The sequence below is a fragment of the Haliotis asinina genome, chromosome 14 (genome assembly GCF_037392515.1).
Source record: "Haliotis asinina isolate JCU_RB_2024 chromosome 14, JCU_Hal_asi_v2, whole genome shotgun sequence".
NCBI lineage: Eukaryota > Metazoa > Mollusca > Gastropoda > Lepetellida > Haliotidae > Haliotis > Haliotis asinina.
The window spans coordinates 47,249,312-47,263,639 of record NC_090293.1 but is presented as its reverse complement, the minus strand read 5'-3'; the positions used below and the strand labels follow the sequence as shown (position 1 = coordinate 47,263,639).

Sequence of the window (14,328 nt, the reverse complement as noted above, 5' to 3'; positions counted from 1 at the left end):
CAAGACTAAGTCATGTGCAATTTGAGGTCTCCAGTTGGTTCTCCCAAGGTGATGGTGAAATTTATCTTTGATGTTACCATATGCGTGAAACACATATAGTGAGTGTTCATACTCTTCATGGTAGTATGTTTCCTTTTAAACACAGGTTATAACTCACAAAAACTTCACAACTTAACACCTTCTGGTGCAAATCCAAAGTTCGCTGACGAAACAAAGAGAATTTTACCGTGCACGTTGTCGCTGCTCGTTTCGTGGTCATGGTTGGGTTAAAAGTCGGACTGACAAGACGGGCCGTGTCTCCTTGCTTTCGTGGGTAGGACGTCTCGATGAACAGATAGTAACCTGGGCAGGAAGAACATCGATCACTCGTTACACAAACCAATGTAAATCCAATAACCTTTATCTAAGGGTTGTGGTATTTTCGTTTTGAAAACACATATACAAAACTCTTTTGCAATGCTTTTTGTCAGTGACTAATGTAGACAATAATTTCACGACACGACACAACACGACACGATACGTGCTTACGTCGTGTATAGTAACAGTGAATACAGTTATCTGGTCAGTAAGTAATAAGATGCGACAAATTCCACATTCGTATGGAATTCCTGCTAAAAGCAGATTCCATTATACAGTTTTGACTATGCCCTGAGTATTATTTGTTTCAGACGTATTACAGCTGATTTAAGTAAGTGCAAGACACGATCTTTTTGTGTCCATGTGTGCGCCCGTTGTAACAGGTTCACCGTTGACCGAAAAGATCAAGTTCATACCAGGTCGGTGACACTTTAAGCTATTCGTTTCCAAACCCAAATTCACTCGCTCTCTTTCTCAATCACTCACTCATGATTATTTTATTATCAATATCATTTTAAGTCTTGAATTTGATTTTTATTTAGATCAAGAATTGGGGCATCCTAGTCATATATCGTTTGTTGATTCTAAAAGGACGAACTCAGACTTACAGCTTGTGATAAGCGAACACTTTAACCATGAGTCTACCTCAGTGATCTGTAAATCTTTTAGACGGGTATGTGGAGTCTGTTTCAATCGTAATTTATCAGCATTCAGATTATCATTCCTGTAAATCTGTTTACCGAGAGATGTTCCTCTGGTGTGGTCACGTGACGGACCGGTTTCAACCGAGCTGGTGCGACCGTTGGATCGTGTCCAGTCGAAGTTGTCTCCCTTGTCCTGGGTCCAGCTGCCGAGACTGGTTTCAAAGTCGCACCGTGCTGGATAGGCACCTGGAATACACGGAACAGTACTTGCCTCTAGTAAATAATTTCATGTTACCTAAATACATATATTATGTCTGAATTTGATAAACGGTGTTTCTTCGTTTTAGACACGTGAACATTATAAGTTGTCCACTGGACCAGTGAACCACGTATTTATCTTACCGAACACCTGAATTTTAATTTTAAACTGTTTGAAGCACTTCTGTTGAATGTGAGGCGAATCGCCATTTTGCAGACGACACAAGGTAAACACATTTAGAGTTATCTCCCTTCCCATCGATTTTCAATCGCAAAACATCGGTAATTTCCGTGCTTGATGCGTGATTCAATGTTATTCGAGAATACCACCATGAAGCACCAGAAGAGTTCGGAATTCCCAGCGGTGTACATTGAAAATAATACATCGCCTGTAAGCGGGGTACATTGAAAATAATAGAATAGAGCCAAACAGAAAGCGACATTCATGTGTGAGGTAAATCTCCAAGTTTATCAAAGTGATTTTTGAAAACAATAGTGCAGGTAAGAATACAATGTACTAATAATATATTGTCATTCGTACACTGGATAAAGGAAAGTAAATCCCCATGATGTGCTTTCTGTAAACGACGGTGCAGGTTTGGCAGCACAATTACATGTGGACATTTTGTCTCTTGTCGAGTAACACACACCATCCTCACGGACAGAAGCAACAAATTACTTATTTATGATGAAAAATAATCAATTGCATCGATTCGCACTAAAAAAATACATCAAAACAAACAGAAACACAATTTGGCCATTACCTTTACCGCCTGGGCAGAAAGTAGGCACTATCAGTTCAATCCATGTATACGGTAGCTGACTGGTATGATGGTTTGAACATAAAACCTTAACACTGAGTGACCCGTGAAGGTCCCGGAGTAGAATAGGCCTCTAGCAACACATGCTTGTCGTAAGAGGCGAGTAACGGGATCGGGTGGTCAGGCTCGCTGACTTGGTTGACACATGTCATCGGTTCCCAATTGCGGAGATGGATGCACATGTTGTTGGTCACTGGATTGTCTGGTCCAGGCTCGAATATTTACAGGCCACCGCCATATTGTTAGATTATTGCTGATTGCTTCGTAAGCCCAACTCACTTATTCACTCACTCACTCACTCACTCACTCACTCAACATTGAGTCTGCGTATTGGTATATTTTGCCTCGGCAACGGCCGTACGGTGACCTTGGTGTGGTGGGAGAGTGACTATTTTGTTACCTGTGTGTGACGTGGGTGCGACCTGGTTTAGCCTTATGTAGCCTTATTGCAAAACTGACATAAATATTCCGGTTACTCACTACAGTGGGTCTCGTCGCTGCCGTCTCCACAGTCGTCTGAGAAGTCGCAGAGGTCAGTGTTGGGTACACATGCACCCCTCTGGCATTTGAACTGGCTGCCACTACAGACCGGCTGAACAGCTTCATAAAGAACGAAATAGTAGATTTGTGAGCTGGTAGTTTATTACTTAAACCTGGAAAGTTAAGAGTTGGTCGCCAGTAACCCATGCATGTCGTAAGAGGCAACGAATAGCATCGGATGGTCCGGCTCGCTGATTTGACTGACACGTGCGTGTCTCGATGCTCATGCTGTTCACCACAGACTTAGTAATATAGACACCATCGCCATATAGCTGGTGTACTGCTGAGTGTGGCGTATAACTGATCTCACTCAACTAGAAATAATACTTGAAATATATTTGCGACAAAATACAAGCCGACAACGTTATTTGCATGCTTTAGTTCAGTTATTAAAACATAAAAACAAATAGCTTGTCAATGCCTTTGGCATTTAAAATGATTTTGGACATCGACATGGTACATTATCGTGACTGATCAATCAGGGATGTAGTTCAGTTAGTGTATTTACAAGTGATTTAAAGACATACGTGGGAAGTTGCAGTTGATGAAATGGACGTCGTCTATGGCAATGTCGCCCAGCACGCTGAACGTTCTGCTGCCTTTGATGACGATCTTTAACACAAATATTCATTCATGACTAACTTCTAATGCATACTCGAGCTATTTCAACAAAACAAAAGTGATTTCAATTTCCTCGGATAGATGTTCAATCTTTTTTTCCTAGCCAGTCAGAAATCGACATTTATGTTTGAGGTAAGATGATAGTAAATGGTGATAAATGCATCAGTCAAGTTTGATAAAATCTCAGGTCTTTGTCTATTACATATGTATATATCAAACAGCAGTATTTAAGGCACATAATCATATTGTTAATCATATGTTAATGTTTTCTTCAAATAATTTCGGTTTCATCATTTTCAGCATTAGTAGCAATATGAAATAATTCAAGAAAATACTAAAGGTTTTACTTATATGCTAGTATACACTCCCCTTATTAAGAACTTAATTATAGTGAAAAGTGGGGTTTTGATAACAGTTAGATCCAGAAAAGCTCGGAAAAGACTTGGAAAGGTTTTTAAAGAAAAACGAGTTGCCCATTTCATTGTAAAGCTTACGTTGAAAGAGGTAGAAATTCTTCCAATGTCGATTATTCCGTTGAGCCACTTCTGAGCCTGGTTCCCGTGTCTCTCCCACAGCACGGTGTCTCTGTTGTCTGCCCTGGCTGCCACCGACAGTGACCCAATACCTTAGCGACAAGATCAAATGACATGACGTATGTAGTACAGTCAATATATACACTTTTTTCCTTCACAACATAATATTAAGGGGAGAGTAACATATCTAGAATTGTCGCTTTTAGATGTTATGCATCCATAAAAACTATCCAAACATTGTGTTCCATTTTAAATGCCACTTGCAAAAGAGCCATTGCTCACCAAAACAGCTTCTAAATTCTCCTTCAGACAAGTCCTAGCTAACGACGCCACCTTCAAAATGTTATTTCAAGATTGCCTTCCTCATCAAACCACCTTCTTTATCTTTCCCAAGGACGGCCATGATGAGTACAACACGTTGTAAATCTCATTTGAAGAAGTTATGCTCAATCATTATTTTCATTCAGTTCAGACACACGTTCTCTCACTAGTCCATGGAATTAGAGTGTCATGTCGTGTGGATATTCATGGCTTGTTCTATGTATGCCATATGCAATAACATAAAAACAAATGGAATTTTTAAACGTAAGGCGTTAAATGATGATGTGCGAAGGTAAAGTGTGAGTACGCCCCTTATGGAAACGTTTAGTGCAAGGTGTTGGCGAGGTGTGAAGGTAATAGTGTCAGGATGTCCCCTTACCTGTTCCATACATGAAGTACCAGAAGGACATCTGGCAGGTGGAACTGGAGGCACCCAACTTGGGGCCCACTAGCTGTGCTACACTGAGGCTTGTGCCGTAGTTGGCATCAACATACAGGTACGTTCCTGCAACATCAAACAACACATGAACAACGCCAGCAACAGTCATAATGAAAGAGTTCATGTTGTTTAACGCTTGTCCTACGGCGACTAACGGAATAGGGTGGTTAGACTCGATGAGCTGGTTGACACATGTCATCGTACCCTAATTTCGTAGATCAATGCTCATGCTGTTGATCACTGGACTGACTGATCCAGGATGGTGTGTTTACATATCACCGATGCATAGCTTGGCTCGGATACACTTCAAGAGCAATCTGCCAATTTGGTGATCCTATCAACACAACTAACCGTTACTGCCTGTTATAGCCTGCTAACAGAATCATGTCCGTGTTATCAAGGCACTATGTCAGCGAATGAAACAGGCACATGTATACAAAAAACAAGAGCAAGGAAACAAGTTCGATCAAATCATGCTGCCAAATTATAGGGCCTTCCCATTACAGCCAGTTCTTTTAACCAGCATGTTATACAAATGTTACATTAACCATACTTAATCCGATTCCAAAAAAAAGGTAATATACACCGATCCCCTCAGTAACAAAAACACCATCAAATGTGTGAGTGAGTGAGTTTAGTTTTATTGCACTCAGCAATATTCCAGCTATATGGCGGCGGTCTGTAAATAATCGAGCCTGGACCAGACAATCCAGTGATCAACAACATGAACATCGATCTACGCAATTAGGAACCGATGACATGCGTCAGCCAAGTCAGCGAGCCTGACCACCCGAACCCGTTAGTCGCCTCTTACGCCTTCAAATGTGTTACACAATGCATGTTTTGAACCGGGTCATATACTTAATACCCTTAAAGATCTGGGTTAGAATAGTTCTCCAGCAACCTTACCACACAGCCACTACGGAAAGTCAAGCTAACTGACTTGGCTGTTATATGGCATCCTATCCCAGTGTAGTAAATCGATGCTTATGGATTGTCTGGTCCAGACTCGATTATTTACAGACTCGATTATTTACAGACTCGATTATTTACAGACTCGATTATTTCCACATAGCAACAAACTAACCAATCACAATGCTCCATACAATGTGTTTGTCGTGTCTGATCTTTAAGCCAGTACGACATTCTTTGAATCTTATCTTCCTATTTACCTTTAGGGCTGTTATAGGTGTGGTCAAAACTAGGGCCGGTGTTTGAAGTCCTGGTTGAATTTTGTCCGAGAGTCCACTGGAAACTTCCTTGACTATCATCAGTCCACGTGCAGTAGGTGCCCTCGAACCCACAGTCACCTGAACAGCGGCAATGTTTTAACATAAGGCCTGATCATTATTAACTCAGAGAAAGTCTTCAAGATTTGGTAATAGCCTAGAATCAGTTGTTACGATTAAGCTCCATGTGTGACAACACCCAACTGTTGTTCATTCTCAACACCACTGGGATCTGGCAGTTGTTATTGTACTTACATTACTTATGCACTCACTACACCCCCATGAACAGAGGCAGTGGTAGAACCATAAGGCGTCATGCATGTCCTTGATGAATGTGATGATCTGGATTTACATAGTCTACCAGTTGTTGAAAATGTAACTTGTGCTTTTGTTATCAATACATTTAACATGGTACCAATTAGCTTTTGGGTGAAAACAGACATATTGTCACGAGAGACACATGTTTACAATCCTTGTTTCAATGTAGGGCATGCACAGTCATACGCCACTCTCTGCCATCAGCTCCAGTTCACCTGATGTGTAACTAGTGGAGGGGACAACCACTTAGCAGACAAACAAGACCAACGCAGACAAAACTACCAAAAGAAAACTGAAATCAGTTGTTTCATACCACACTGTAATTCGTCGTTTCCGTTTGGACAGTCGCGAATGAAGTTGCAAACCTTCGACTGAGGGATGGTGGTGTTGGCGTTGTCCTGGCAGTAGAATGTGCCATTCGCCCCTTGTTGAGCTGCAACATGTTCTAGCATACGTCAGGAAATTCCAAGAATATGTATCTTCACTAACGTAGAAAAAAATAATAATACACCTTACTAGGTGCTAACTGTGCTATTCTTGACTTGTATTTTATACAACTACATACGCACGGAAATTGAACGTACGCCTTCAATGAAAGCGAACACGTTGACTATTAACATACGTAACGTATTTTGCTACATTGAGTGACGTGTGAGCCTTGTACTTTATCTCTCTTGCGTGCCGCTCCCCAAACAATGTTGCAATTCTTCTGACAGCATCATAATGCTTATTTCAAATACACGAACGTGATCCACACAATATCTCAATTTATTTTGCTCGATAAGTACATACCGTTGTCACAGGAGTCGGTGATGAGGTTCACGTCATCAATGGCGATGTCTCCGGTGTAGCTGCTACCCACAGATGCAGAAATAAACAACTGGAAAAAGTCGAAACATCGTTGAAATATGAAATATAAAACTGTTTTAACTCGTCTATCCTCAAGACGGGTAACATGGTCACACCATATGCTGTCATAGAAAGTCCAATTCAGTCACTCACAGAATAATTATAAACAATCATTTCAACGACATTATGCAACATACCTCGAAGTTGTCGAATGAGTTGTCGATCCTGGCAAATGCTTGTTGCCAGTTGTTGCCCTGGTTACCGCTGAGCGTCCATATCACCTGAGGCTGTGACAGAGAGTATTGGAGTGACACGTTGAGGCTGCCGATGGAAGCACCGTTCATGTCGTACCAGAAGCTAAGACAGTAGTTCGGTACTAAACTGTTCATAGGTATGATCTGGGACTGGAGGGTGGCGATGTCGCCCGCCTTGTTTGGAGAGCTGGATTCGATGAATGCGTAGTAACCTGTAAAAAACGTGATCCTTTACGAAAGAGTCCATATATATGAGAACGGGGAACACCAAGGACAGGCATCACTAAGTGTATTCATGAAGTGGCTTTGAAAGAAATAAAATCCGTGTTAGAACATTTCCTTGGGGAATTCCGTATACTGCAAGACAAATGATCTCATCACTCTCAGGTTTTCTCAAATATAAATCCTTCACGGAACAGGCTGCATCATTTGAAAATATGACTCTGGGTGCCAAATATTGTTTGGTTTCCTAACACAAAAGATAAAACCAGACATCTGTTACAAAAAGCTTTAACGGTCTACAACAAAGACAACGCCAATGACATGAGCCTACCTGCGCTACTGCCGAGCGTGTGGTCTGTAGTGGGCCCTGTCAAGCTTGACGGTGTGCTCCCTCGGCGTCTGGTCCAGTCGAAATCATCTGTGCTTGATTGCATCCAGCTGCAGAAGCTGTTTTCGAAGTCGCAGGCGGCAAGGGAGGCGCAGGAAGCGCTGGACACGCTGACGTCATCAAGGGCAATAAAACTTCCGGTTCCGCTGCCGCGAATTGCCTCAAACACGAGCTGTAAAGAGAAAACGAGCAGTGTATATAATATTACCAATATGTTCCATTCATTATAAAATTAAGGAATATATTTGCAATTCGATATCCGGTTTGTTTTGGTTTCAGAAGTATAGTCATGTACCCTACACATAGAGCATTTTTAACCAATATTTAGATTCGCGTACACATTCATTGATTCGAGCAGGACGTACTTTAGAGCGAACAAAAAATAACGACTTGGCTGGTCAAACATGTTCCAGACTGAAATGCGATCACCTTACGATCTAAATGGACGTCTAAATTCGAATAAAACGTATAAAGTATGCCCCTTTGTTGTTCTTCAATGCGTTTTAGCAAACTTTAAATCGTTTCAATCATTGTCAGAAATTTGGGATTGGATTCCCGACAATGGTACAGTGCATTGAGCTCTAATATCCACCACCGAGTATTTAAGAAATGAAACCACACTCACTCACTCACTCAGATTTTCCTCAACATGGTTACATACGATCAACATACTTCCGAGTCCCACTGGCTCACCCACTCCTCACTCCTCACCTGGTATTTCTCTTGTACAGAGACTTCAATTCTGGCCATCCTCCAGCTGCTTCCTTGATCTCCATACAGACTCCACTTTGGATTGGGCATGGTCCTGTCACTCTCCTGCCTGGCGTACAGTTTGAAGGTTCCGCCATTACGTCCACTCATCATATACCAGAAGGACACACACTGGCCGGTGGTCGGAGGAGGGTACTGCTTGCTGACCATCTGGGACTTCGTTATTGACATTGTGTCAGGATTCGGGGAGATGTACATAAAGTGACCTGGAAGGAGGTTGACAGAAAGTATTTTCCCCCTGTCGTTTACTGGCGTCTCCTAACATTGCAAGTACCCCAGTCCCCGTTTGTCGGCATTTACAGATCAAGAAGGTGGAATTGCGGGTCTTGACTGATTAGTGTTATGAACCTTAGATTTTAAACATTCATCAGTAAGATGGTCAATGGCGTGTTCTACTGTCGCCTATTGACTTCCCTCGTCACTGCAGGGATCCCAATCCCCATAAATCGGCAATCACATATTATATAAGTTATTCTGCGTAGGAGGTCTTGATGGGATGAGGGATCAGAATACGGGGAGGGAAACCATTAGAATTGTCAATGATATGTACCATCACGTCCTCATTAATTCCAGTTCCTAATAGTCTACCTTGGATGCACTGACAAGATATGGTGACCAGTGCATTCAAAAACATAGTGGTGACTTGGACACCGATATTACGTTATTGTGTCCAACGACCCATTCCACTGGGCCATGATGACACCCGATCAGACAGGACACTAGCAACTAATGGTTGTAAATTTTCAATGCATGTCTTGGTCATTAAATGCCATGAAATCCACGCCAGTGATTGCTTTGGAAATATTGCATTTGTTAGTATAACGAGTTTGGATCAGATAAACCAGTGGCTGACATCGTCACCATCGATCTACGATACTGGTGAACGCTTGTCACGGTTCAACCTACTTGGCGGCCCTGGTCACCTAATCTCGTTAGTCGATTTCTTCGGGAGGAACGAGTTCGGGAAGATCAGTTCCAATCTGGATCTTCACGATGGCTGTATGTTTACTGTCGTCAATAACATAAGAAGTGACGAGGTGAAGATCATCACTACTGATAGTACAGTTTCGTTGTTTACATACCTTGGCTTGTCCCATATGTGTGGTCTTTGATGGGCCCCGTCCCCTGAGTTCTTGACCAGTCAGAGCTGGACAAGGTGTAGCCACAGAGTTTGATGTCTTCGAAGTCACAATATGCTGAAACATGGTTTGTGTTATAGTAACTTGTTTTTTTGCTTCAGTTTGTATCTAAATGCACGTTGGTTTGAGTGAGCAAGCGAAACGGTTGTTGGATGTGACTGAAAGTGAATCGGGGTAACTGAGAAACTGGTATATTTATAAGTTGCAAAGTGTAGCCTGTGGACAGTACTTAAGTTCCACCAAACTTATTAAGGCGTGCCAGTGTGTTAGAAAACATCATAGAGTGATCGATGCTTTTTTATACCGCTTATAGCAGTATTCCTGTAACATCACGGCAGGGAACACCAGGAATGGGCTCATACATCATATCAAGGGATGCGAACCCAAGCTTCGTGACGAGCGAACGCCTTAACCACCAGCCTACTCTACCAGCCTTGTTAAAGCAGACCTTAATGGTACAGCTATGATTTTGTGACACTTAAAGGAACATGCTCGTTCGTGTAAGTGCAGTATTAGTATTGTGTCGCTGTGAATAACACATCTTACAAGTATGTTCGTGACTGAATGTCAGAAACTGGTATGATCATGTCATGAGATAGGGTGTGGGTATTACTATAAACCTACATGGCGCAGGACAGGCTCCATTGAGAATCTTCAGGTCGTCCAGGGCAATATCTCCTTGGTAGCCGGTACCACGCAGTGCTTGGAACACAACCTGTAACACACAGTATCATATACAGAACTGGGAGCGAGCCACCTGTTTGTACAGCTTTGTACAAATTGACAGTTATATGAAGGAATGTTAATTTGAAGTTGGATTAAAGTGAGATGTGACTGCACTTTTCCCTGACACCGAGTAACCTAATCAAAGCGAAAAAAGACCATTTGGACCCGCGATCGTAGCTTCGCAACTCTGAACAAAGACTTGGGTACCTGGACCGCTGCCATCCAACAGCACGATGTTGATTTAGAGCAATATTTGTCGTATGAATGTTTTAATAATTTGGGTCACTCAATACAAAGGAAAATTTTATAACAGTTCCTGTTACGCCAAAGGGACGCATTCCAGTTATATAGCGGAGGTCTGAAATAATCGAGTCTCGACCACACAATCAAGTGACCAACAGCATGAGCATCGATTTCCGCAACTGGGATACGATGGTATGAGTCTACCGAGTCAGTGAGATGGATTACGCGATTCCGTTAGCCGCCTCTTAGGACAATCATGGGTTACTGATGACCAATTCTAACACAGATCGTCAAGGGTACGCAACTGTGCACACAGTCTCGAATTTTATAATTTATAATAATTCAAGTTATATCAGGTCGTTTCAGCTTGAACCAAGGTGATAGCAGACTTCACTATTTGACGAAACCAGAATTATCATAGTGCTGAAGAAACGGTGGAATGATAAAAAAAACTAATGGCATAATGTACATTTATTTTTGACAGCACGGGCTATGTTTACCAAATAGTATGAAAAAATACTATTAAAACAGTATTATAATAGTTAATATTACCAAACGATTCCATGAAGTAATAAATCTGTGAAATTGATTTGATGGAACATACACTGAAACCCAGTACTGACCCACCTGGGCGTGAATCAATGCACAGGGGTCACTTGTTTGAACAGAACGAAGGTTATATCAAGGCGTGTTTCTGGTGTCGGAAGTGAATCAGCGCGCTGTAGTAACAGACCCACCTGGGTATTAGTGACTGTCCCTATTTCCAGCTCAGCATACTTCCACTGATTTCCCTGGGTGCCGACTCTGGTCCATTGTTGCTGAAACGAGCCGTAGCTCTGCAGATAGACTCCAAGACGGTTGACATGGTAACCGTACATGTGGTACCAGAACGTGACGCAAGTCGGGCCTGTTGTTGTTAACGTTGGGCTGACAAAGGCGGCTGATGCGTTTGGCTGCTGTCCCGACGCTTCTATATAGATGTAGTGACCTAAATGAATGATACAGGTGACACAGGATTAGACAAAACATCTCAACAAAAAGAAGTTTGATACAAGGACCATTCATCTTTTGGAACTGTGCATGAAATCTGTACTTTTCATCATATAATGTATGCTGCTTGCACCAAAGTGAACATTTTAAAGTGTTAAGAGCTGAATAATAAGCTAATGACGAATCTGTGAAAAATCCTCTCGCTGGGCAGTTTCTGTAAACAGGTATCAGATGAAATCTCTCTACATTCTTTCTCTTCAAGATCTGTGTTATGTTATCCTAAAGCAATGGTTACAAGCACAGAAAACATACTTTAAATGTTGTATACAGTGAAATTCAAGCACACTAGTATCTCTAGGGGATTATAATATACGTTATTTATTAAGTGAGTTGCATTGTTTGAATTTATTGAATTTGTATTAAACGTCCTTAGGACAATCCACGCGCATATGATACTGATTACCTTGTGTGCTCATCGTCGTGTGGTCAAAGCTTGGTCCAGTCCCGTAACTTCCAGTTGACCCCTGGTGTAACGTCCAGTCGAATGAGTCAGTGTGACTCTGTGACCAGCCACAGAATCCATGCTCGAAGTCGCAGCTGTACAGTGGAGCTGGAAACAGAACAGTTGTTGTGTAAGAGTCGCTCTAAATTATTCTTTAGAGTCATGCTTGCCAAATTTCCATTGCCACTGTCGCCTTACCAAATATTAGCATTGTTAACCAGAGATCTACTCGACGTTGCAATATTATACCTCAGTGCCAACAGTGTTTTTTGGCGACCATATAGTACACGCGGCATATTTAGGAGCAGAATTTAAAGGGGATTCAACAAACATTTTATTGAATGAATCGTAATATCCAGTTTGGATGGGATAGACTCTAACATTAAAGTTTTATCGTGGGTTTAATAACGAGTCTATTTTTTGGTAACTGTACTATTTCCTGATGATAGTATTACCATTTTTCATAATATCATTGTCTTAGAAAATAAACAATAAACCTAGCAATAACAAAGTCAAATAGACATTTCTTACGTTGTTCGTTTCAGTTGAAGAATAGAATATTTCGCGGAATAAGTTGGATGACACTGGTCGACCTATCATCCCAAAATATGAAGACTATTATGAACTGATCAATAGTACCAAAGTCTGCAGCCTAAAACTCTCCCAATCCAATCCGCAATCACACCCCCACCCTGTCTTAGTATATTTGATGGTCAGTTTCCCTTGGATAAACAGAACTGCGACCCACCTGCTGTAGACACAGGCTGGGCTGTCGAGGGTCCGGGAGTCGTCTGAGAGGCACAACTTCCGACAAGCAGACTGACGTCATCAATGGCCATGTCACTTGTGTAGTTAGCTCCCTTTTTGCCCTCAAACATGAACTGATAGGGAGTGTTGGAGGTGAGAGTTATTCGCCCTTGCAGCCAGACGTTGCCTTTGTTTCCGGTGACGCTGAAGATGGTCTTGTTAGATACAGCGCCCAGTTGGTACACGGATAAAGTTCCCATTCCTTGAAAACAGTTTATACATGAACACAAGAAGCAATGCGTGCGTTTGGTTTAACGTCTTTCTTTACAATATTTTTGTAATATCACGACAGGAGACACCAGTATCAGGTACAGCTCACACATGATATCCGTCGTGGGAATCGAACCAGGGTCTTCTGCATGACGAACGAACTCTTACCATTTGGCTAATTCGCTTCAAACTACAGGTTAGATCTTTAAGGTGCGTTTCATTTGTTTGTTGTTTAATGCCGCCCTCAGCAATATTTCAGCCATATGGCGGCGGTCTGTAAAGAACCGAGTGACCAACAGTATGAGCATCCACTAAGATTTCAACTGTTTGCATTAATAATACTGGTGATAATAGGAATCTAATTCACTAATTCTAATTTACATAAAAGTATATTATGATTCTAATAATCTAATCAAATTCAAATGAAAATAAAGGAAACTAAGGTTTGTTGACCTGAATCACTTTGTGTATGTCTTACTTAATAATATTCGTATTGAAGTATGATATTGACATATCACCGTTATGGGCGGTTGCTTGGTTTGTTGTTTAGATATGTGACCGATATAGTCGGGACCAGACAATCAAGTGATCAACAGCATGAGCATCCATCAATCCAACTATGTAACGTTGACGTGTCATTTATGTCAGATAGTCTTACCACCCAATCACGTTAGTCGCCTCTTACAACAAGCATGGGTTGTTGAAAATGAACCCGGATCTTCACGGGTCTCAACCTGATGGAAGATGCATTATGTGATGCTGCAGTCAGTTACAGAAGACACACAAGTACGTGCCTGCTCCGTTCATGTTGTAGTAGAAAGTGAGACAAGAGCCTGTTGTAGCAGGGAGCTTCTCACTCAGCAGCCATGCCTTCTCGCCTGTCGTCATTGGGGCGCTGGATTCAATGAACATGTAGTAACCTGAAAATAGTAAACCACTTCAGCTAGCGTAGCTCTCCTGGTGATGATCCTGGGTAAGGAGTTCTTCGAAACTCATTTTCAAAAACTAAAGATCTATTAATTTATGATACGCCTTAACAAACAACAAAGAGGTCAATCAATCCTTGAGTATTGAAAAGGTCAGTCATTCTGCATGCGTTTGTGGTCCAACGTGACTATCTGTAGTATTCCAACAGGTTGAAAGTAA

The 14,328-nt window shown here is 41.7% G+C and overlaps 1 protein-coding gene across 1 annotated transcript in view; it reads right to left on the bottom strand.

Annotated features, from left to right (window-relative positions):
• The window catches only part of LOC137260848 (MAM and LDL-receptor class A domain-containing protein 2-like), a 109,993-nt gene that overhangs the window by 55,621 nt on the left and 40,044 nt on the right, over positions 1–14,328 (bottom strand). Inside the window, exons 53-70 of the mRNA XM_067798406.1 lie at positions 13,977–14,102; positions 12,914–13,174; positions 12,127–12,273; positions 11,411–11,661; positions 10,329–10,419; positions 9,648–9,761; positions 8,467–8,771; positions 7,738–7,966; positions 7,128–7,396; positions 6,874–6,961; positions 6,395–6,514; positions 5,707–5,844; positions 4,475–4,600; positions 3,736–3,866; positions 3,148–3,232; positions 2,561–2,680; positions 1,098–1,247; positions 227–342 (exon numbers count right to left, since the gene is read on the bottom strand). Coding sequence (XP_067654507.1) covers positions 227–342; positions 1,098–1,247; positions 2,561–2,680; positions 3,148–3,232; positions 3,736–3,866; positions 4,475–4,600; positions 5,707–5,844; positions 6,395–6,514; positions 6,874–6,961; positions 7,128–7,396; positions 7,738–7,966; positions 8,467–8,771; positions 9,648–9,761; positions 10,329–10,419; positions 11,411–11,661; positions 12,127–12,273; positions 12,914–13,174; positions 13,977–14,102 — 2,867 coding nt within the window. The remainder of the gene's footprint in view (positions 1–226; positions 343–1,097; positions 1,248–2,560; positions 2,681–3,147; positions 3,233–3,735; positions 3,867–4,474; positions 4,601–5,706; positions 5,845–6,394; positions 6,515–6,873; positions 6,962–7,127; positions 7,397–7,737; positions 7,967–8,466; positions 8,772–9,647; positions 9,762–10,328; positions 10,420–11,410; positions 11,662–12,126; positions 12,274–12,913; positions 13,175–13,976; positions 14,103–14,328) is intronic.